The sequence below is a fragment of the Papio anubis genome, chromosome 12, assembly GCF_008728515.1.
Source record: "Papio anubis isolate 15944 chromosome 12, Panubis1.0, whole genome shotgun sequence".
Taxonomy (NCBI): domain Eukaryota; kingdom Metazoa; phylum Chordata; class Mammalia; order Primates; family Cercopithecidae; genus Papio; species Papio anubis.
The window spans coordinates 34,314,782-34,341,121 of NC_044987.1; the positions used below are offsets into that span (position 1 = coordinate 34,314,782).

The window sequence follows — 26,340 nt, forward strand, 5'->3', positions numbered from 1 at the left end:
ACTCTGACATTGTAAAGGAAAACCTACATTTAAAGAAAAAAGCATGCTATAATATTAAGTAGACTCTACTAATTATTAAGAAAATTAGTCTCTGTATTCTCTGGACAGATAATTTGACAGATAATTAACACACTATGTAGCAGGCAACCTTACATTCCCTATAGATGAATTCTGTCATTCCGAAAGATCACCATAACCCCAATTTTACTTATATGGGTTACTCCGTACACTCTTCCTAGTTTCATAAATTTGATGGATTCTTTCCTTCTTGCACAAATGAGAAGAATATCCTTCATGACATTTATTTCAATGAAACTGGGAAGGAACTAATATTGATTGCTTCTGTAAGGATCATCTGTAACCTCACCCTTTAAATTTGATTTTTGGTAATATTGATAAAATTAATCCAATATCCCAATGTAGCACTGATATCCTAAGGGACGCAGGATGATACAGTAGATAAAACAATCCCTGTGAGTTAGATCTGTAGCTCCAGACCTCTTACCAACTATGACCTGGTGCCTGTCCCTTAACTGGTGGTAACTGAGCAATAAAGTATAAAGATTAGGAGTGTACTCTTTGCAGTCAGACAAGCATAAGCAAGAGGACTTGCTGCCTGTCTAAATCATAGGTTCTTTACCTAGAAAATAAGAAGATAAGCTCAAAATGCTGTTTTGCTGTGAAGACTAAATGAAAGAATGTATGAAATGCTTTTAGCATAGTGGCTGGTGCACAGGAAGAATGTTAATCATTATCAAGCCTTCCACTTAGGCAGCTTGCTATCTCTCCTCTACAGCTCCAAAGATGAACGTTATAAAATAGTAAGATGAATCACTGAGATTTAAAATATTTTGAATAATGGCAAGATTATATTGGTATAACTGAATTACCTCTCAGTATGTCTACTTTGAAGACACAACACTCATTTGAATATATGAGGCTTAGTACATTTGTTAGGAAATAAATGTCTTGTTATTTTATGGCAAATTTGCAAAATATCTCATTGGAGTGAACTCTGGAAGAAACACCTCTGAATATTACAAATTACTTTCCAGAAGTAGTTTTAGAATCCTCAATATCCTGTACGTGATTTTTAAAACTGGATAATACAAATGATCACAAAATAATAAATCTAGAATCCTTGCAGGATAATGGAAACTTTAAAATAGCCACCATACGTTACTCAATTTTAGCAAATTAACTGAGACAAAATGTGAGAATTAGTGCAGAGAGAAAAAAAATGTATGGAAATAATTTAAAATGATTCATAGGGAGACTTAAGGTTATTTTTAAATACCTTACTGGATACTCAGAGAAAAATCAGGTAGATTATTATTTTTTGTTTGTTTGTTTGAGACGGAGTCTTGCTCTGTCGCCCAGGCTGGAGTGCTGTGGCCGGATCTCAGCTCACTGCAAGCTCCGCCTCCCGGGTTCCCGCCATTCTCCTGCCTCAGCCTCCCGAGTGGCTGGGACTACAGGCGCCCGCCACCTCGCCCGGCTAGTTTTTTTGTATTTTTTAGTAGAGACGGGGTTTCACCGTGTTAGCCAGGATGGTCTCGATCTCCTGACCTCGTGATCCGCCCGTCTCGGCCTCCCAAAGTGCTGGGATTACAGGCTTGAGCCACCGCGCCCGGCTAGGTAGATCATATTAAGAATGGCAATGCAAGGCAAGATAAGGAAAACTGAAAACCATAGGAAAATAGGCTATTTTATTAACAAAAGAAAGACTGTCGAAGCAAAGGGAAAAGAACAACTATCACCTATGGCAGCTCAATTATGAGAACACTCCTCTCAAGTAAACATTTTGATCTAAATTTCAATAATTACCTTAAAGGCACTCTAAAACTAGGAATTAAACACATGACAACTGACCAATTGCAGAAATACTGCAACCACTTGAAAATCCCCAGAAAGCCACAGTTATTAATTGAAATAAAATGTCAGACGTTTCATAATCTGACTGAATATAAAAATTCCTAGTGATGCTTGTCAAAATTACCTCTGTTCTCCACTTCAGACTGACTGATCAGAATATCTAGGGGAGAACCAGGAATCTGTATTTTTAGCGAGATTCTCTCCAACATAATTTTTTTTATCGCCTTTCATCCACCTTTTTTGGGGGGCAACCCTAGCTAGTATAAAAATGAGATTTCAAAATACAAAGAAATATGTATCTTTTTAAAAAACCCATCGCAAGTAATGATTAGTTCTCACCATGGAGATGTACGGAAACATACCAGTACATGTTACTGTACACACAAGTAAAATATACTGAATATATGTGAAATATCTGGGAGTACTGTGGAAAATACAGATTCCTGAGATGTATGGGGTGAGGATAATGTATATACAGGTCATAACTGGTCTCTTTCTCCCAATCCTTTCTCTGAGGAAATACCACAAACAAGATGGCCTCTCTAGGTATGTCCAGATGGTGCATTTGAAAACCCTGGTTCTCCTCAGGCCTCCCAGGGAAAGAGTAGGTTCAAGATTTCATTCTCTTTGGAAATCTTCTGAAGGACTCTGCCTTTCAAGGTCACTGAACACTCTAAGAGACACTGCATAGTCTGCTAGCTGGGTGTGGTTCTGGGAGGGCCTGACGACTCAGTGGAAATGGAAGTGTTTCTCAACCTTGGAAAGAGAGAGCATGTGGATTTAACTATTCCTAGTACTTTCAGTTGGGAGAGGGCTGCTCTTGTCTCCGGGTAAGGGAGAGGAGCAGGGACATGCCTTGTATTTCCAAAGAAAGTGCTTCTTGCTGATTTATTCACCTTACACAATCATGGAGTGAAAAAAGACTACTTTCTAAGACTGTCCCCAGAAACTGTGGGCAGATCTGAAGTATGACCCAATATTTTCATATATTTTTAAATTTTTATTGTTTTTATTTCCTTATTTTTTGAGACAGATTCTCGCTCTGCCACCCAGGCTGGAGTGCAGTGGTGCGATATGGGCTCACTGCAAGCTCCGCCTCCTGGGTTCACGCCATTCTCCTGCCTCAGTCTCCTGAGTAGCTGGGACTACAGGCACCCGCCACCATGCCTGGCTAATGTTTTGTATTTTTTGAAATAGAGATGGGTTTTCACTGTGTTAGCCAGGAAGGTCTCGATCTCCTGACCTTGAGATCCACCTCCCTCGGCCTCCCAAAGTGCTGGGATTACAGGCGTGAGCCACTGCTCCCACCTGTTTTTACTTTTTTTAAAGCATTGTCGATTATCCTGATACAAGGGTTTGGGGATCACGTTATTGAGTGCTGGCCTACTAGATGCAATTTAGGCAGACATCTATAATCTTTTGAGAATTTTTTTTCAAATTAAATATTATAATTTAAAAATGTTTTATTGCTAAATGATGCTAATGATTATCTTAGTCTTCAATGAGTTATAATCTTTAGCCATAACAAAACATTATTATTCGAACATAATTTCAATTTATATGATTTCAATCTGTGGAAGAATATTGTTTTGTCATGAGTAGTGAAATACCTTAGATACGGGAAGCTATGTGTTGACAAAACGACATAGTCTTTAGGGATCAAGGTAGGGCTGGCATTTGTTATTTTGTAGAGTTTTTCTGTGTGTGTGAGTGACGGAGTCTCACTCTTGTCTCCAGGCTGGAGTGCAGTGGCACTATCTCAGCTCACTGCAACTTCCGCCTCTCGGATTCAAGCAATTTTCCTGCCTCAGCCTCCCGAGTACCTGTGACTACAGGCGCGGGCCACCACACCCAGCTAATTTTTGTGTTTTTAGTAGAGATGGGGTTTCACCATGTTGGCCAGGATGGTCTCGATCTCCTGACCTTGTGATCTGCCCGCCTCGGCCTCCCAAAGTGCTGGGATTACAGGCATGAACCACAGTGCCTGGCCTTGTAAAGTATCTTAACATGAGAAAGGTTGAATAAAATTCCCAACATCTCAGGCGATAATAAGCTCTACTGGGTAGTGAGTGAAACGTCAAGCTGGTAAATACCATTTGCATGGAGATATCATAAGGCTGTGTGGGTGGTATTATGAAAGTGGCAGATGAATTTCAATATGGACAAGCATAAGGAAATGCTTTTAGAATAAAATGTAAACTATGCTTATTATATGATAGGCTTTATTCCAGTTTATTGTAAGTAACTAACTTCATGATCTTTGACAAATCGTTTGCATTCTTGCAGACAGAGCTAGGAGTTAAGAGGGTACTTCATGAAGACAGAACAGAAAGAAAAAAAATGAGTCAGAAAATTGTGGACAAGGCTTGGAGTGAAAAATTATTCAAGGCAAGTGATGGAATATAAAGCTCCTCCCAATGTTACTGCCCATCCATCCCCTTTGTCTCTATTAAAATATCAATTCTAGACAGTGGAGTTTACATTTATACAATAAACAACAACAGCAATTAGAAAAACTACAATAATACCAATAGTCTAGAAAAGTAGTTTTCGATTACAATACCCCTGCCTCCCCGACACACACAAGTAAAATGCTATGGGAATTATAGGATAAGTACTGTGTTAATAGTTAACCTTTACTAAAGTTTACTAAGTAACACACACTCTTCTAAGTGCTTTGCATGTATCCATGTATTTAATCCTCACAGGAACCCTATCAGATAAGTACCAATATTATCCCCATGTTCAGATGAATACACTGAGGCATAAATAGGTTAAGTCTCTTGTCTAAGATTAAGTCGGTAATAAATTAAACTCAAGTTTGTGACCAATGTATTTTAAACCAAATTAGGCAAATAGATTCTAGTTTAAATTTCCGTAATGATGCCACTCTCATGAAGTTGTATTCCGTAAGTGACATTAACAATTAGTTTTACAGTACTATATACTTATGGCCTCACTTCTTTGCTACAATCTAGAATATGGCAATATATTTTTTTGTTTGTTTGTTTTTGACAGTGTGTTTTGGATAGGAATACTATTTACCTTAAGTGAGCTACAGAAAGAAGGAGCTCAAAGCCACTGATATGGGTGACAGGTAAAGGAGTGTTGGAATTAGAAGTGGAAAGAAAGGAATGGATGAGAATGACATTGCAGATGTAGAATCCAGAGGGTTTGCAGAATCTATGGCGTATGCGATCATGAGATTAGGAGGAGTCTAATTGACACAGAAATGTTTATGTTTGATGTCTAGGAGAAAGGTAATGTAATTCATAGCACAAATGTCAGCCGGAGAAGTTAGTTTGTGGGATATTCTAAATTAGAAACAGAAACAGAAGTATTCACTAAAGAAAAAAATATTTAAAAATATCATGGGGGTCAGGAGCAGAGTTTTGAAAGAACCCCTGCATTTAAGAAGATAAGCCTCCTTAAATTCTTCATGGAATAAAGGCCAAGTACAAATAAGATACAGTGGGTGGACAGACATATAGATGGATAAGTGGAATGACTGATTTAGGGGGTAGATTGAGAAGAGACAGTGAAAGGTACAAATGGAACGGTCTGGGAGAACTGCCAGGAAAGATGAAAAGAAAATATTTGCAGCTTTGTACATGGACTTCAAAGCGGTCAGAATAATGAAGGCGGAGAGAAATGCTGATACATGTGGTTAAAAGAAACCTGACTAGTTTAGAGAAAATTCTATGAGTTGTATGATGAGGCCCCATACCCAATTAGAGATGATGAAATGGAAGAGGAGGAGTAGCAGCAACAGAAGCATTAAGAGTCGAGTAGTTTCTCAAGAAATCTGAATATTAAAAATAGTCAGATAATCATAACTGAATATACCTTTGTCACCACTGCAAAAGTCAACTCAAAGTTCACATTCCTTTCGTTCATAGTTACAATGCCAGTTATCAAAAGTTTTTGTCTTTCAGAAATTTATTTCTGAATTACAATGACAGGCAATCACATAGGAAATCAAGAAAAAGACTAAGTTAGATATATATTTAGCATATTCATCTTGTTATTTGTTAGCACGTATTAAGTAATTCTCCCAAGGTTTCAAGACAAATTAAGGGAGTTAATAAAATGCTACACATTGTTTTATCTGATAAAAAGTTATCTTTATAGGCGGAAATTCAAGCTGTTTTTAAGTATGCTTAGGAAGAAATTGGATTGTATAGAATGACTGATTGCCAAGGACAAGTGAGCAAATGAAGTATTCATCTTATCCAAAAATCATCCAAAATTTTTTGATGTTTTAATTTAAATTTTTATATCAAGATTATGAGCTTTCCAGAAAGACACATAGAAAAATAAAAAAAAAAAAAAGATTAACGAAAGCCAAAATATCTGTATTCCCGCAGAGTTTGATATAAACTTTTTATATTATTCAGCTTCCTTAGCACAGATAAATGTATCCAAATAGTAGTGTTCTTGTCAAAACTTTCCCAGTCCCCTTGGAATTATCCACAATTGAAAATTCTGAACCAAGATTAGAAGAAAAAGTCTTCTGGATTTAAGGTAGAACATTTAATACCCAAGGAGTGGCAGTTAGAAGGGAAAATGAAAAAAAAAAAAAAAAAAATCCAAAGCTATTCCAATTGCCATATTCCTTTATGATAAACAGACTAATCAGGAAATAACAGTGGCTTTGCGACATTCCATTGTTGAATACTAAACTAAATCTCAGGGATCAGAGAGGACAACACGAGATCCATTCTGTCTGTGCTTTGTCTCAGACAAAGCAGAGAACATTCACTGAGCCTATGTTACGGTGGTCGCCCCTGAGGGCAGATTCACTCTCCCTGTGGAGACGCTAGTGGAGAATCCATTCCCTTGCCTTTTCTAGGTTCTAAAGCTACATTTTCTTGCTCACGGCCCATTTCTGAACCTTCAAAGTACATCATTCCAATCTCTGCTTCCGTCACCAGTCATCACATTGCCTTCTCATCGGTCATCAATTCTCCTTCAGCCTCCGCCTTAAGGACACTTGTGACTACATTTAGGGCTGACCCAGATAATCTAATGTCCCAACTTCAAGATCTTCAACTTAATTACATCCATTAAGCTCCTGGACCATATAAGCTAATATTCATTTTCCAGGAATTAGGATTTGGACATCTTGAGGGCCATTATTCAGCCTATTACAGTCTTCACAGGCATACCATTTTTATATTTTTCCATTGCTCTTAGGACGTGCAGTATTCACTAGTAAATTAATGGGGTTGATTCATGGATTATGTAATTAGGTAATTCTGGTCACAATTTCCATGTTGACACAATTATTTCCTTAAAATAAACATTATCTACACATACATTCTCAGCTGATTAGTTTGCCTGCAATTCATTAATTAAAAATGAAAATCATAGACTCCCCACCACCAAATAGTAGATTATCTACATTGTAGCCTTTCTACATTTTTTCCCTCAACTGTGACAACTGATGAATTTCCTGATAATGAGTAATCTTTCTACATGCATTCTCAATCTATTTCCACTCACTTTCTCAAGTTACTATTTGAATTCTCTCTACGGCACTATTTAACTCCAGAGATGGATGGGAAAATGTTGCCTTAGAAATCTTGTAGGAAAAGGTCCCACATGGACTGAAAGAAAGAGGAGAAGCTTGGTTTTGTGCATAGTGAATTTTGCGCAGATATGTACAGCTTTGCTATATCTTTGCTTAATATAGGATATTAATATAGCAACCTCAACTTCTTTTTAGTTAATATTTGTTGATATTTAGTTTCCATCCTTTTTAATACTTGTACCATTTTTAAAACGGTGCTTCCCATGTAGAAAACATAAGTATAGATTAAATAAAAATAAAAATAAGTTTTTAGAAAGTAATTAGAACTGTGCTGGAAACTCAAATGAGAGGAAAAAATGAAGGTATAAAATTACCACGTAAGACAGTGGTAGTAAGACCCTGAAGGGAGAATGGAAGCAACAGTGTTAGGCACAAGTGTTTAAGGGAGAAATGTTAGCTGTTGAGGAATTACAGCTTGGCAAAAATAGATGTGTTTAATGGGGAGTGTTCAATAAATTCTGCTGTTTTGTGGAATGCAAGCACCTCATTCATTACCCTCCAAGCCATTAATAAACATCTGTATTACTAATAAATCCTTTTGGAGTTGGACTTGTTTTGTTTTTAGCACAGTAATAATGAGCATGGCCTCATCAGGATGCTGAGCAAGGACAGGCAAATCCTAGAGTCCATGGTTACAGACAGAATCTGTGTCCATTTTTATAGGAATATCCTGCCTTACATTGGATTGGAAGCTACACAAGGATAGTTGTTATGTTTGCTTCGCCCTCCATTGTATTCCCTGTACCTAACAAAATATCTGATACATAATAGGCGTGCAATACATCTTTGTGAATGCATGAGAATAATTTTTCACCATGTCAGTAAGGGAAAATGATTGTGTTGCTATGTACTTCAAATCTTCCAACTCTTCACCATCACTTTGATAATACGTTCAACAAAGCATTTCATGGTATGACACTCTGTTCCTTCATATTGACTTGCATTGTAGTTATTCTGACTGAAGTGCAATTTTATTACAGTCTGTGTATCCTATACTTGTACTTGATGGATAGTCAAATATCCTCTCTTTATTTAGTCACCTAATGCCAAATTACCTTCAAAACTAAATTCAGATATTACCTCTTCCAGGAAGCATTCTCTTATGTGTCATCTGGGTTGGGTGTTTCTATTAGGGGTTACCAAAATAACATATATCTATCAGTCTATCATAGCATTTTGTACAGTAATAATCTGTCTTTCTCACTAGTCCACAAGCCCCTCTAAAGCCCCTTCCCACCACAGATACATATTCATATATATGTCACCCAATGCAAAACGGAAACAACATATTTACTGAATAAATAACAGAAAGTCAACTTTTTTTTGTTCAACATTAGGATATTTGAATTTATGTAAGTATTAGATGGAATTCCTTTCTGTAAGCAAATGTGCTAGGGCTGTGAAAATTATCTATACTCACTACCATCTATGTTTCCGATACTTCCGGTGTGCTAGTTCAATGTACCTTGACCGGATGTTTTACTCCTACAAGTGCCACTGCAACCAAGTTCGTGTACGTGCAACCAGTTTCACAAAGTTGCAACTTGAGGGCAACCTCAAAGAACAAGAGAGTTAAGTGCTAACAGAATTACCCTCTGGGAATGGAAGATGAACGTCTATCAATACACCCTCCAAGGTGACCATTCTGAGTGCATTCTGTAAGGCTCTGGTCCTGTGGGCTCAAGCTCAAGCTGCCTGTAGAAGTGGTCATCTCCGTAATGCATCTCTCCTCTGGCTTCACCGATCAACCCCATCCCATCTCTTAATCCTGCTCTCTGGGGATAAATTTGAAATAAACTACCTACAAGCAATTTTTGATCTCAGCTTTGCTTTAGGGCCACCAAAGCTAAGATAATACATTTTATAACAGAGAGTTATTAAGTAAAATTCAATTTGTACTTGAAAGGAAAAATATTGCCTATGCATATATCCTTTATTATTTTAAGAAAGATCTACATTTTTTCAGAGAAGTGTAAAAACACAATGTTCTTGAAATGATTTTTTTTAGCGAACTCTATAGTCACAGCAGATTAAACATAATTTTTATATTCAAACCCCTACAGAGACATTTGCCACGTTTGCAGAAACATTCATTGTGACACCCATCTCTGCACTGAGAGGTTTGTAAAACCCAGCAGGAATTTCAGCTGACCGTGGTGCAATATATATTCTATTTTTATTTTCAGAACAAGTGTTTAATATGTGCCATCTACTTAGGAAAACATTTAGGAATATGTCCTTCTTATGAACATACTTTTCAATTATATTTTTTGAAGACAGATGAAATAGTGATATGAAAGTTTCTGAATAAAAATAATTCCATTCTAATCTATAACTTCCTTAATTTTATGTTTCAATTTTTTTCACATTATCTTAGTATGAATCTTGTAATCACTCTATAAGCACAAGAATTTTCAACAGTAACTATTAACTTAGAATTAGTATATATGTGTGTATATATGTGTGTATATATTAGTATATATGTGTGTGTGAATAGACATATATATATACACATATACACACACACACACACATATCTGAGAATTTTGCAAGTTAGTGTGAGTTCCCCTGATGGTGTGAGATGTGTGGGGGTCATAGCTGAATGCAGTGTGTGGATGACCAGGTTCTGCTTTGGTGTGAGGACAGGGAGCTAGCTGTCAGGCTGCTGGCATACGAATACTAGAATACAAATTTTTCACTAGAGTACCACCATTGACATTAAAAACTTTAACTTTCCATGGAAAGCTCATTCATATTATTAAGAGATGAGTCTTTGGACTTTTTGCATATAGAGATAGAGAAGGAAAAGGTGTCTAACATTTTATTGAAATAGTTGTTCAATGTCTATGTCTTCAGTCTCCTTTATTGAGTCCCATTTCTTACATCTGTTCTTAGTGCTAACTTTGATTTCAGAATGTCTTCAAGCTTCCATTGGGCATATGGTCCTCGACCCTTTCTTTAGACTCCTTATACTTTATTCTATATTTTAGTTTTCTCCACTTCTTTAATACGTTAACTCAATCCTTCCTTATTCTTTCAGAAATGTATTGGAATGTCTCACTTGGTGATGCTCTTCCTCTCCTTCAGCATTCTCATTGAAAATATAGATTTATTTTTGTAGGGTATAAGAAGGGTGACAGGTAGCAAATGCATGCATCCAATCCACCCTGTTGAGCTACATGTCCACTTCTTATTGAGACCCTTATTTCCCTTGGCTTCCTTGACATCATATTCAACTGCTTTGTTTTTTGTTTTTTTGAGACAGAGTCTCGCTCTGTTGCCCGGGCTGGAGTGCAGTGGTGTGATCTCGGCTCAGTGCAGCCTCCTTCTCCCGGGTTCCAGTGATTCTCCTGTCTCAGCCTCCCAGGTAGCTTGGACTATAGGCACGCACCACCACACCTGGCTAATTTTTGTAGTTTTTCAGTAGAGACAGGGTTTCGCCATATTGGCCAGCGTGGTCTCAAACTCCTGATCTCAGGTGATCTGCCTGCTACGGCCTCCCAAAATGCTAGGATTACAGGCATGAGCCACCGTGCCTGGCCTGTTCTACTGTTTTTCCTATTATCTTATTATCTCTCTACCTTCTCCTCATTATATTTTGTGGGATTTTCATTATTTACCCTCCTAATGTAATGTAGATTAGTCAAGGCTTGACCTTAAGCTCACTTCTCTTCTCATTTCATACTCTCTCCCCATGCTTTCTTAACCACACCAATGTCTTCATTACGATTTTCACTGTAGTGACTCATGTTCATATGTGAACACTGTTATCCAAAATATTAATTGTTTTTGTGCAGCAGAACTTTAAGAAACACTACATCCAAATTATATTACATTCTTATTAACGGTATTAGCCTTATTTTTCTTTAGGTTATATTTAATTCAAAGTTTCAGTTACTGTGAAAAACACATCCAGTATAGTATACATGTCAAGAAAGTGGCTTAAAAACCTGGAAAAATATCACATTAAATGATAATTATATAGTAATAATCTGTAGATATTTATTGATTTTCCAGCTTATAGAGTTAGTCTAAGAAGAAGTATAGAATATATGATTGTATTTGCCGGACAGAATTGCCAAAATATAAGTAGAAGAAAAAAGAACATAAAAGTAGCTTAGGAAAGATGAAGGAAAAAGTAGGAGTAAAGTTATCCTCATTTTATGAGATAAAATTATGCCATGACATAAAATTAAGTCATTTAATGATTCTTGAATTAAAGATTCAAGAGTTAAAAGGACAGTAGAAATTTTAGTATATTATTAAAGTTTAAAAGATAAGCAACAGTAAACTTAAAAATGCATATTAAACTAGACGAAGGAAGAAACTTATGCATACTTATCAAATGAAGGAATAAACAGTTATTGTTTAAGCTTGATTAACCAAAATGCATAGACATTTTCTAGCATTTTATGAGAACGTTATGGAACAACAGCAGCATAAAAGGGAAGTTAGAAGTTTGGCTCTCCAGAGTGAGATTTAATGTCAGGGAGAGGTGAGTAGGATTTTCTGGGGTTTTTTTTTTGTTTTGTTTTTCTATGTCACTACATTCATTCAATATGGATGTGTTACTTTGACTTAAAACAAATGGACAAACAAAAGCCAAGAAAGCAATAGCCTTAGGTAAGTTATAGAAAAAAAAATGTAAATTTTGTAGCTTCTCTGGTAAAAAATAAGACTGTTACTGAATGATGTAATAGAAATTTAGCAGATGCTTACCACCTGTTTTTTTGTTAAATGTTAACCTTAAAATAAGTTTTATTTTATTGATTTATACTTGCTTTATTGAGCCTTCTATATAGTACTTCTCAAATAATGACTTTTTGAAAATACAGACATTTGTAAAAGAAAAAAGTGTCAACAATGTCAACTGCTGCAGTCACTTCAATTAATATAATGACCAAAACAGTATTGGTTTACTGACATAGCATTTTGTTATATAAGAAGCAACGACTTACAGAGTAATTTTCTGAAAGGCCAGAGGGAATGATTCTCAATAGCACAGGAAGGAGGAATTGGTTGTAATAGGAGGATGGAGAGTATACTATCTCTATTGAAATAGGATGGGAGATAACAATGCAGATGGAGATGCAGTTAGATTTAAACTTTATTAGTAGAAAGATGATTTAATAAGGTACATAGTTTTTGTGAAGCAGCGGTCGTGAGGCAATCCAGTCTAAGGAAAGCAGAGAAGTTTCCAAAAATTTGGGGTGTGGGGGGGAGTAGCAAATTAAGCCATCCACAGAAACTTGGTGGGATTGAATGGCAATGTTGATAGCCCACTTGAAACTGATGATCATGAAACCCTGGTGGGTGTAAACTTTTCAGATAGCTTTCAGAATCTCAAGGCAATCACAAAGTAGAATATAATTGAGCTCATTGGAGTTGGGGTTTTGCCAAACAAGGGCAACAGAAGACACAGAGACAGAGTGATTTAAATATCAGCAAATGATTATTCCTGAAATGTTTGCCCATGGAAGGTAGAAGGTAAATTTAAGTGATATATCTGGGCCATGAAACAAAAGTACAAGACTCTTCCACATGGACATTGACTTACACATGTGCTACTCTCCCTTGTGACGGGCAGGCAATGTATAGAAAGAGGTCTCTGGTGTGAAAAGAAGGTGGAAGAGCCTCCTCAAGCTCAGGTACTATTCAAATATAAAGTATTATTATACAGATGGATAGTGAAAATGGAATTAATTGTTAGCCAAAAAAAGTTACACTTTTAAGATAAGAATGCATTCATTTCTTAAGAAATCAGGGAGAAAAGGGCTCAGAAGTTTTGGAGAAATGGCTTACAGAAAATTAATTCAAGACTTTTAATTAGATAAACTGTAAAACTGCATTTCTTTTTTATTTTCAATCTGCAGACCCTCTTACATAATCTTGTAGTTGGCATAAGAGAGAGCCCAGCTCTCTCTTATGGGTATTAGGAACAGATATCTGATTACCTATTGCCAATTTCCTCATGGATTTCCCATGCACCCTGTATCTCATATTCAAAACTGAATTTCTCATTTTTATCTGCTTCTGTATTTCTTCAGCTGTGTTCTTTTCTGGTGAAGAGAATCATCGCCCATTCAATGAACTATGCTAAAGCCTTGAAATTGTTGTATATGCTAGCTGCCTCCTACTCCAAAGCCTGTAATTCATTAATTATCAAACGCTGGTAATCCTACCTTCTTAATATCCCAATTATGTTTCCTGTCCTCCAGTGCTACCATCACTGCTTTTATTCAGTCATTTATCACCTCTTGGCTGATTAGTTTTAGTAGCCCGTGAATTGGTTTCCAAGTCACCATTTTTTTTCTACCTGGTTCTCCATGCCATTACTTAACTGTGAGGCCTTTACCAATTTTCATCATTTCCTTAATACTGGCTTTCTCTTCTTTAAAATGAATATTACATTTTTACCCTTTACTTGATAGAGTTGTTACTATTATATATATATGTGTGTGTTTATATATATATATAAAATACTGTGTATCTCTATCTATGTATGTATGTATAATACATACTTCATAATTCATGAAGTTTCATAGACTGTGTTGTTTACATACACATATTTAAATGTTTACATACTTATATATAAACATATTTATACACACACACACATATATAAACAACAAAGTGTATAATAAACTAAGTGGTAAGCAAAAATCTTGTGATACAGCTCTGGTCATACATTCCAGCAGCATATATTCTAAAAACAAACATATGAAAAAACAGCACTTAAATAGATTATTTTTTAAGCTTCACAATCAATCAGGTTTCTCAAGCTTACTTCTTAATAACAGCTTCGCAGATATTTTTTTACTGCATGACAGAGCAAACTGCACATCATATATCAATGATAATATGATGCTTGACTTCTTTAATGCAACGCTTAACTGTAAATGTCTGTAAATACAAATGAGGTGTTTAAATTTGAAGATACTTTGGATAGATGGCAATACCTATAATTATAGAGTCATCACTTCTGCCTGATTTGCACTTAAAAGTTAAAGTTCCAACTGCTCCTATTATTAGAAAAGTAATAATAACAATTATAACTATACCATGAAGTATTAAAACCTGAACATTCAATCTGAAGGCAGCTAAAATAAAAATGTAATGAAAAGTGGATCCATAAAATGCTTTCAATTCATACACATATGCTATATAGAGGCACTCAAGAGCAAAGGAAAGAACTGTGGAGTCTTTATTATGGTTCTTTTTTACAGATTCTTTCTCGCTTTCTGGCATTAGAGTAGCATTATGGTGAGTATTTCTCATCCATAGATCATCACTTTCTTATGTCAAAATTTTTATTCTAAGGTATGTATAAACGTGGCCTAAAAATGTAGTTTCTAAATATGGCAAATGTCTTTTTATTTTATTTGTAAGTTCCAGTTCTTAAAGAAAAACACACACATTAATACATCTTTATTTTCCAAATTAGAGTTGGCTGACCTTTTTAATGGGCCAAGCAACTTACCATCATTACGTAGAGTGAGTGGCGTTGGAGGACTAAGAACTCTAGCATTCGTCACTGTGTTTTTCACCAGACAAATATAGCTGCCAACATCTGATGTTTGGACTTTAGAAATATAAAGGTTGCCTGTCTCCTGGGAAATGAACCGCCGGCTGTCTTCCGCCACAAAGGAAGGGAACTCATTAAATACCCAGCTATAGATGATCTCTGAAAATACACAAAATTTGGTCAATGAAAGACTTTGATTTTTTCATTAACAGAAAAAGTTCAAACAACAAAGCCTGAGATATATTGCAAGCTCACACATATTTGACCCATGGAGCTATATAATTTAGTATTTTATATTCAAAGGATTATTGTTAATGACTATGGTGAGATCTGAAATATTTTTTAGGATGTCTGAACTTGACTCATTTATTTATTCTTTCAATTCCAATGTGTATTGAACATGTTTTAGGTACTCAGAACTATGATAACCTGAAAACAGAAAGAGAAGAGACAATTCCCCATTCTCAAAGATCAATTTAATGAAGAAAATTTACCCAAACCTATGAAACAATGTAGAATAAGAAAATGGAGATACAGACCTTATTGTAAAGAAGGTATGAGATGGGGCACTTAAGCAATAAAACTTATCAAAGAAAGGCAAACTACATGTCTTCTGTCCAAATGTTCTCCTCTACACACATCCCATTTTGTAACTTAGTTTAATTTCTAAATTAAGCTTAAGTTCACTGGGACTTTCAGAGACAGTATCATTAAGTTCTGACTCTACTACTTAGTGATGGTCTAAATTGAACCAGTATTTAACTAACTTTTTGAGGTTCATTTTAAAAATTCATATAGTTAGAATAATATTACGTACTTCATAAGCTTCAAACAAGACAATGCACCTAAGAGCTTAATGAATAATATGCATTCATAAAACATGAAAAGTAACATTTCTGTTATCATCCCACCCTAACCAAAAATTACCATGTTAGGAGCTCCTTCTACGTGCACCATTTAAATATAAGAAAAACAGTAAAGAGGATATAAAACAAGTCTGAAGGAATAGTGGATACTTAAATATTTTCAGGTCTGTTTTCAACAGAAGAATTCCAATGATGAGATGAACATTGATTCTAAGCAAGATTTTGCTAATATTTATTATTAAAAAAAATTATATAGGCTGGGTGCCGTGGCTCACGCCTGTAATCCCAGCACTTTGGGAGGCCGAGGCGGGCGGATCACGAGGTCAGGAGATTGAGATTATCCTGGTTAACAAGGTGAAACCCTGTCTCTACTAAAAATACAGAAAAAATTAGCTGGGTGTTGTGGCGGGCACCTGTAGTCCCAGCCACTCAGGAGGCTGAGTCAGGAGAACGGCATGAACTCGAGAGGTGGAGCTTGCAGTGAGCTGAGATCATACCACTGCACTTCAGCCAGGGTGACAGAGTGAGATACCAACTCAAAAAAATAAATAAATAAATAAATAAATAAATAAATAAAATTATATGTTATAGTTCTAGCAGAAGCCTGAGAATTTTGAAATATTATATTGCATTAATGTGTAATTACAATATACAGATACAAAATCAAATATTTTAACAATTGTTTTATAAAGAAAAGCATTTTTCACAGTTACAGACACCCAGTTGGCAGCCTTCAGTACATTTAATATTTTATTAACAATTTATTTAAAATATCCACATTACTTTACTCAAAGGAACTCCCTAAAGTATAACTGAAGTACTTCCACTTGTTCTCATAGAGCTCAACTAGACTCTAAATTCAAGGCTTTCTCACATTTAACAATGTGATTTCCTTTAATTGCTATAATGAAAGTGTTACTTGTCATTCACACCTAATTCATATATTTTAATATGTATTTATTTTATATTACATTTTACTAAAATCTTTTTATTATTTTACTAAAATCTAATATAAAATAAGAGTTTTCTTAGTTTTTGGTTTATATTACTTAAAGTTTCAGAAAAATGAAAGCAACTAACAGTTACAGGTAATCATTCATTAAATTCAAAAATACTGTTTCTGTTATACTGATATTTGTTGAATTAATGTTAGTAATTTTAGACTAGGAGAAAAATATTTACACAAAATTGGCATTTTCTCAGATTTTACAGACGGGTAAGTATTTGGAGACTCAAAAATGCTTACTTAGTTCTTCAAATAAGTTTTCAGTTTCATGTAGTGAAGCATTTCATAATTCCAAAAAGTATAAAAAGTAGAAATACTACACAATAGAAGAGCTGACAACCTGAGTTTGCAGTGGATTATCTGCCAGTGCCAAAAATGAAAATATTGAACTGAGCTAAACACCTTTTAACATTCCTCTTTACTTTCTCCTATAAGGTTTTCCATTATCTATTCACATTTATTTAATACCGTCTTCAAAGTAATCATAAAAAGTCTATAATTAACTTTAGTGTTATACTGTAATCTGAGAACTATAAAATATTTCAGGGAAATAGTAAAGTATAGTTGGCTCTGGTGCCACAGCCTTTAGCTTTATATGTCACTTTCTTCCATACCAACTGCGCCTGGCCCTTAAAAGTAATTGAATGCATGCTTATCTATTAAGTGGTAAAAATTTAGTAGTAGTGCCATTCATTTCAGAAGATACTGATATTAGGTGGTCAACTATGATTTTCCCATTTTTTAAGGCTCTTTTTTCTAATGGTATGGTGATCTAAAGCAACTAAAATGTTTTAGAAGTTCTTGGTGTGATTCTTCAGTGAGTAATCTCTGTATCAGCAGACAATGACTACTTTGAGATATCCTGTGCATCTACGTTATGAAAGTCTTCCTCGGGAATGCTTTTGCACAAATCCTACTTGAGATCAATTTTTCCCCCATTTTTCTATGTAGTTTGCTTTCTTTATTATTATACATTAAGTTCTGGGAAACATGTACAGAACATTCAGGTGTGTTACATAGGTATACAAAATGGTGTTGGGAAAACTGGCTAGCCACATGCAGAAAGCTCAAACTGGACCCCTTCCTTACACCTTATTAAAACATTAACTCAACATGGATTAAAGACGTAAATGTAAGACCTAAAGCCATAAAAACCCCTAGAAGAAAACCTAGGCAATATCATCCAGGACATAAGCATGGACAAAGACTTCATGACTCAAACACCAAAAGCAATTGCAACAGAAGGATCAATGTTTATGCTAAATTTCAATCAGGTATTTTTGATACTATATGGTAATATACATTTGGGACACAAATCCATGCGCGGCATAGGCTTTTGGCTTCTCATTGGAGAATTTTTGTCTTCTACTCTGAACCAACAAGTCATTCCATCTGGGGTCTGACTTGGTCAGACATTGTTATTCAACTTCCATTCTCAAGCAGACCCAAGGACTTGTTCTTTGCCCTGGCATGATCATTCATCCTTTAACTTTTAGACTTTAGGGTCTACTTCTGTAACATGTGAAAAATGTACCTTGCTTCCAAGATCTCCTCAGGGTTAACATCACAGAGTATGCTTTGGATTTCAGTTCTTATTTGTTTCTGATACTTGGGGATTTCCTTTTCTTTCTTGTGAGATCAGCTACATATTGAAATTATCTTTGCTTTATTTCAGTCATCATTTCTAAATTTTGGTAGTGAGAACATTTCCAGGTCAGCTGTCTCCCTCCCTAATTGAATGTCCAGATTTTATGGATTCAAGTATTGCAGACTTTCTATGCAACTGCTGCAATTGATTCAGCGTCAATAAACACAGGACCTTCTCTTTGCTCCCCTGACAAATAAGATGATTATTTAAGTGATATATTTCCACAACTACAGAGTGCATAAAAACAGGAGTACACATGTGGGCAATGATGCTCATTTCTCTTAACAGAAGTGCCATTAACAACAACAACAAAAAAGTTTGTAAAAGGGGAATGAAACTGCATACTGGACCCTCTGAAGTCTTTGAAAACAATTTCAGTGAGTAATCACATGTGATTCAACGTTCTTTAATATAACTACATGTTGGGAAATAACCATTCTTTTTTCTAATAATGTGTGTACACATCAGAGGCTTTGGGCCAAAGAATTCGGAGAGAACACAATGGATATGGCATCTGAGTTGTTCAATGACCCAATTAATAATGCAACTCTCCCCGGGAGTCTATTTTCCTTATCCCTATAAGTACAGAAAGAAAAAGAACTTAAAAATCAGAAGCTTCCCTATTTCTATAAAATGCTCAACTTTATGGTAATATTCTCAGTTAACAGGCCTTATTTACCAAAATCCCTAATTGTTTTTGTTATTTCTATAATATGAGATTTAATGTTTTATCTGCCAAAAATCATAACTTGTTCTTCATTATTAAAATATAACATTTGTTCAGGCACAGCAGCCCATGCCTGTAATCCCCACTCTATGGGAGGCTGAGGTGAGAGGATAGCTTGAGGCCAGGAGTTCAAAGTTACCATAAGCTGTGACTGTGCTACTGTGCTCCAGCCTGGATGATAGAGTTAGACCCCAAATCAAAAAAATAAAAAATATGTAACTTTTAGTTTATCTTTTAAATAGTTCAAGTTTTTCATTTATTTATTTTCTGTATCTTGTATTAATTTTTACTCATGCTGCCTGGTAGAGTATATGTCAGGAGCATTTTAATATTTACAAATTGTCTTTTAATAATATTTATTTTCATAATTCCATCATCCATTATGACTCATCTCCTCTCTTTCATGGTGACTTAATTGAAGTGAAGATAATTAAATAGGATAACTTAGTACGTTCCCAGAGAAAAATAGGGTTTTAAAAATTGTCACTACAATTATTTTCTTTTTTTAAAGTTTGTACCCAATCCTACCGCTTTGGATTCTGAATTAATGACATTATGATAGAAACTGTAGAGAATTGTCCACTTAATTATTCATTACTACTGAGCATAAGGAACAACCTGAAATTGGTGGGAAATATATTTTTCCATTGCTGATGTGTACCTTAATTGAAATAGAAAATGTCACTATTAGCCATGTCAATTACTCTTGGAAGAGCAGAGACTGAATCTACCTTCTTCATCATTATATTTTTAAAACTCAACAGGATACTTGGTGTGTAGTTGTTCCATAAATATTTGGTGAATAAATGCATAGTTGAGATAGAAATATATCTATAATCTATTTATATAAAACTCTCTAAATTTCAAGAACAAGAGTGGATTTATTTTCACATATTAAACTTCATTACAAATTTCCTAAGATCTAAATTGGCTTGTTCTGGCTTTGAGAATATGAGTCAAAGAGGATGCTTAATGTTGGCCGAAATAGAGACACTGAGTCCTTATTTGTTATGGTAATATAGACAGTTTAACAATCTGGAATGTACTGTGAATGAGCAAAAGAGAAAAGGATCATTTTTACAAAGGTACTATGAGGTGTTTTCATGATTTATTCTATTAGGTAAGTTAGATGAAATCTTAGAGGTGAGGGATATTAAATTTTTAGGTAGTACAATCCCTATCAGAGGTTAATAGCCTCATGGATGACCAATTGTCTGCCTCTGATTGAGCATGCTTATTGATATTTTGTTGAGGAAGCTGATTGGCAGGTCAAGTTATTTAATGGATCATATAGAAAAATCATTTTGGCTCCTACATTTGGGGTGGGAGCTGAGGTCAAGGCAACTGGGATATCAACAAGTAGTAATGAAATATGTAAAGCACAGTTGGGGATATTATGAAAATATCAGATAGACTTGGGAAAAAATTAGCATAACAGTTTACCATGAGTCACACACTTTTCATTTTTTTTTTTTTTTTTTTTTTTTTTTTTTACCTAGTTCTTCCCTTGGTCTGTGCCTCCCACTTTTCCTATCACACACAGACACGTTAGAAGTTAGCACTGTGAGTAACTAAGACCATGGACTTCAAAATCAAAGAGACCAGGCATTCAAAGATGGCTGCATGACCTACCAACTACATGACCTTTGGGAAAGCTATTTAATTTTGCTAAAGCATTAATCTTCTTATCTGTAAACTAAAATTGATGGAAGAAAGGGCAGGTTAAATGAAATATTTCATGTACAGAAATAGATATAGTTATTATTATTTTAGTCATCTTCAACATCAAAGGTCTGAGGCTCACATAGGTGAAGGAACCAGGAGAAAATTACAGCTGATTAGAGTCAGAGGGAAAATTAACATTTCTCTCCTCACTATAAGCCTATATTTTATCATTATATTAATCTTCTTTAATTATTGTAATTTAATTTTCCTAAACTTTAGTTTCAGAATTCATAAAATAGGACAGTAATGTCTATATGGTAGTAATGCTGAGGATTACACAAGCCACTTCAATGAGTATCCAACATGCAGAAACTGCTCAATAAGGGGAGCTATTGGCTCAGGATAAACTATCTAGTATAAAGCACAGTTTTGTAGAATACAAATTCACCTTGTACCTCGTACAATTGGATTCAATTTCCATGCGCCAAAAGTTTCATCTATAAAAACACAACCAGAGACAAAGATCCTGAGAGTTACAATAGAATAAAGCTGTCTGAGTCTTTGTTAGTACCAAGAGAAAGAATCAAGGTTTTCTTTTTCCCCTTTGAGACGGAGTCCCGCTCTGTCGCCCAGGCTGGAGTGCAGCCATGCGATCTTGGCTCACTGAAAGCTCCGCCTACCAGATTTACGCCATTCTCCTGCCTCGGTAGCTGGGACTACAGGTACCCATCATCACACTCGTTTTTTTTTTTTTCCCTCGATCTCCTGAACTCGTGATCCACCCGCCTCGGCTTTCCAAAATGTTGGGATTACAGGAGTGAGCCACTGTGCCCGGCCTCAGAATGAAGATATTTTAAAAGATACTGTGAAGAATGCAAAAGAGAATACCTGTTGTATGTTTTAAAAATGAAATTACTTTAAAACAAAGTAGTCTGTATCATTACATTAAATTTTAGTTATCTTGGTCGAACAAAACAAAGTGATAATTTTATTTTTTATGCTTTGGAGACATGTATTTTCATTATGTTTGTTACCTAAACTCAAAAGAAGCAGAGTTCTTCATAATTATGTCACCAAGACAGGAAAATATTTTACGTGCATGTAATTCAAAGCACCTTTAGAAAAACATAAGATAAATAAAAGAATACGTATAATAGAAACAGTACTAAACTGACAAATCTTATGATCCACGACTTAAGCAGGTCTGAGCTAGGGAATTCCAGGTTCTAGCGTTCAAGTGATTATACCAACTGGGTGACAGGAGCTATTTTTATTTTCTCTGTGGAATAATTCACAGTGTGGAGGGCATATTTTATCCCAGGAGTCCTGTGTCTAGATATAAAGGTCATTGCTAACCCTTTTCAAAAGGCAGCCTAAATTTCTTGTTTTGCTAAGGGGTTTTTAAATTACGTTGTATTGTACTGTAAGCTCTTAGCAGGTCTAGGGCCAGCATTTACTCAACAGTGTGCAAGAGTCAGTGGCACAGACTCAGCTTAGGTTTCGAACTTTGCATTAAAAAGAATTCACTCCTGGCTTCCCGTAATTCATTGATAATGCCCACAAATCCCTGCCCTAATCAATAACAGACTATTTGTGCCCCAGAATCTTGCCAGAGCGTATGACCTTAATGTGCTTATCAAACTTGTGAAAATGTTAGCTTAAAAAAACATACATAGAGAGAACTACTGAAAGGCTATGGAGTCGTTCCACGGACTCCGTTCAACTTTGGACATGATGAAAGTAATCTCAGCATTTATCCTTCATTAAATCAGGACACCAGCGTGCATAACAACAACAACAACAGCAACAACAACGACAGTAAACACTTATTGTCTTACAGTGGGTTTATAGAAATAGAGTCAGTGAAGGGGCCTCTCAAATAGGATTCAACAAAATTTTTCCAGGAGGAAAAATTAAGAGAAGCAAGATAAGATGAGGGAGAAAAAAATAAAGCTAACCAAGGATGCGGTCCCTGTTGGAGATTAGCTTCAGATTGATCTCACTTGGGGTTCTCAAACGCAGGCTTCACTGCAGCATTGCTAAGTGAGGCAAAAGAAGGCAAAGAGTATCAGCAAAGGCTATTTGCACCCTCTCCCCTGTATCCGTAAGTTATTAGCTGCTGGATGGGGCAGGTGGAGTGCCATGAGGGCAGGAAGCACGATTTTCCAGGTGTGGCAAATATTCTGGAGAAGAGGAAGCAGCCAATCTTCATACCAGCTGCTGGATGTGTGTAGGCATCGGGTGGAGAACATCTGGATGGAGCACCAATACAATCTAGTAAATGTGTACTGCACTTAGAATATGCCATGCAATGTGTTCTATGTATATCAACTCATTTAATTCTCATAGGAATGGGTAACCTTATTTACAAACGGGAAAACTAAGATATAGAGTTGCCAATAACTTGCTTAAGAATTACTACAAAGCATCGATCTTTATTGAAAAGAGAAAAAGAAACCTGGTAAATAGTGGTTTCAAATATTTACTAGATGGAGTTTTATATACATGGGATATAATTTTGCAAATAGAAGTTTGATGTTTGAAATAGTGACTAATTAGATCAGTGTCCAGATTTCACTCACCAGTCCAGAACAAAAGCAGGCTGGTGATTATTTCTATTAACCATTAAGTCACACTGTAATTAAACCATGGTCACAATCCCATACAAGTCTTAACCATATAAAACAGTAAGGATGTGGCCTGCTGGGTAGAGACCTGCTATAAAATACCAGCACGGCGTACCTGAAATACAGATGTTCATAAATGTAAAAGTTTTATTATTGCACAGTTACAAACAAGGATACTATTCCTCATCTCCGCTTACATTAGGATTTACAGAGTTGTCCAAATATTTTACCTTGAAAAGTCGCACAGATAATAATTTTTAAATTAGCCTGTATTTTCTGGAATCAATGGCAGTCCACAAGATGGCAGTGCTTGATGTGTAGACAGGTTTAATCTTGGACAATATTCCAAATGGAGGAAAATTAAGACCTTGGTTAGCAAAATAAAGTTTTCTTCTATTCCTATGTTTTACTTAGTAAAATATTACCTTTTATCCAAAAGATAATTGTCATTTATATATAACAAGAATGATTAAATTTTAATTTAGCTCGATGAATTAAAAGCAAAAGAAAATTCATAAGGCAGGTATTTAAAACACAACATTTTTTCACTATGAATTTTTAAAAAATTTTAACTTCTTTTGATTTCATGTTATGCAAATTTTATGGTGAAAATTTGAAGATTTATTGCAGTCTAAATATTAACAGAAACAAATATGAGTTTTATAAATTATCTCCCTTATAGGTAGGTGAGTCACAGAGGACAAAACCCTCTAGAGCTGTGCATTGCCTAAATCTTCTGTGTTAAATATGGAACTTGAGTTGCTTTTGGGTTCATTTATCATATAGGTACAGCAGAGAATCTTCAGGTAAGATAAATTATTATAATGAGATTGTCTGCCCCTCAACTTATTCTTATATTCAATGTAATTTTTCAAAAATGTTCTTTGTGCTTTTATGGCTTAACTAATGCTCATTAATCCTTGATGCAAATCTTTAATGAAGGTAATTTATTTGTCACATTGCCATGCACCATGTAGAAATAGTGGATACTGTCTATTTATCAACAGGCACTGAAATGGTTTATTTTCTGCATCAAGGGTTTGTGTCTATGGCTCACCTGTTTCAAAAAAAAAAAAACCCTAATCATAAAACACATATTTATCTCTGTTGATAAGTAATCACTGTAATAAATCTTAAATTACTATTAATTCATATGCACATAACATGAAAGTTTTAGCTGGGGTTTTTTGAGTTGAGAAAAGTAGAAAAGGTGGTATGAGTTATGCTAGTAATATGAAAAGCACAAAAACTATTAAGAACCCATTTTCTCTCTCATTATACAAGGGCTTTCTCTGTAAAATCACATAGTTTTTAATTTTTATAATCATGTTTATATTTTTTATAATTTTGTTCATATCTTAGAATCACATTTATAATCAGGTTTAAATCCTATTTATGATTAAAATATACTCATTTTCATAATCATGTTAAATCACACTTATGTATTAGTTTTTATAATTATGTTTATATCTACAGTAATTTCATAATCTTGAAATTGATGCAGTTAATTTCATCAAATTATCATCAAAATATATTTGCAAAGTAGACCTCATCATAATGTCTTACTAGACCGTATTTTTTGCAAATGTATTTTGATATTTGCATAGCTGTAAAATAATAAGGTCTAGTACTAATGGGGGTTTAAACAATTAAAGAACACATGAGAAAGAAAGTGTACCTTGGAAAAAATTGTCATAAAGTAATTGAGTGGCCATTGTTTTGAACCTAATATTCATGTTCTATCAGAGATATATGTAATACACATACTATGGAATACATGGATGAAAGGTTTTAATGGAATGATAAATTGTTGATTCTCCCTAAGTTATTTTTCCCCTTTCTCTTTCTTTTTTGCCCAGTAGTCTTCTAGGCTTTGGTGTTCTAAACTGGCTTTCCCTTGGTCAATTCCCATACTGTCAGTCTTTATCAGTTTTTCTAATTTCAAGTTACAGTGGAGATTGACTTTTTAAAATCTAAACATGTTCAGATTTCTTTGTTGAGTATTGATCACTCAGATATGTTTTGTGTATTCTCCACAAGTGTGGGCTCTGTAATGTATTTTTCCCACTAAGCCTCTGTTCCTAGCTTGTGGTTAATTAATAATTCTGGTGATTGACTCGGTGATATTTTCCCAAATCTCAAGACTAGAAACTATTATAGCTTAAATAAAAATACTATAATTTTCTGGGAACCCAGGAGAGTTATACAATATCGTAGTTGTGGAAATAGGAAAACTGTGTATCTGTAGGGATTACTGAAAATTTCAAGAATACAAACCAGTTGTTAGGTGAATAAATTTATTCACAAAACATTGATTTAGGAGATGACTGTTAAAGACAAGATCGAGAGATTTTTATTGGTGGGGATCACCCAAAGAAATTGTGACTGCACACAAACTATTAAACTGGAAATCAAGAAAAACCTGGATACTTTATGTCAAACAGTGATCAGGGTGAGAAGATAGATTTTTTTTTTTTTCATGCTTGTACTTATGCCTTCTTTGTAGTGAAAACATAAAAAACTTGAACACTGGTGTTAGCAACACAATTTGTATCATAGTAAAGTGACATGAAATGTATATTAAGGGCCTGGATTCCTATTCCAGCTGGGACCTCTGTGGAAGAACTGAGACACGTGGGGCTCAACTCAACGAGCGTGTAAGGTAATGTGGCACCATGGAAAAAGATGACTTTATACCAATGAAAAACATGCTTGAATATTTGCACCATCACCTAGCAGCTGTGCAGTCTTGAGCTTATTTATATGACTTCTTCAGTTCGGTTTCTTCACCTGTGAAATGATTATAGT

General features: G+C 35.1%; 1 protein-coding gene across 1 annotated transcript in view; it reads right to left on the reverse strand.

The window, feature by feature from the left end:
• CNTN5 (contactin 5) overlaps window positions 1–26,340 on the reverse strand; it is a 1,333,698-nt gene that overhangs the window by 391,116 nt on the left and 916,242 nt on the right. The window contains exon 8 of the mRNA XM_031653895.1: window positions 14,949–15,152. Within this exon, the coding sequence (XP_031509755.1) occupies window positions 14,949–15,152 (204 nt within the window). The remainder of the gene's footprint in view (window positions 1–14,948; window positions 15,153–26,340) is intronic.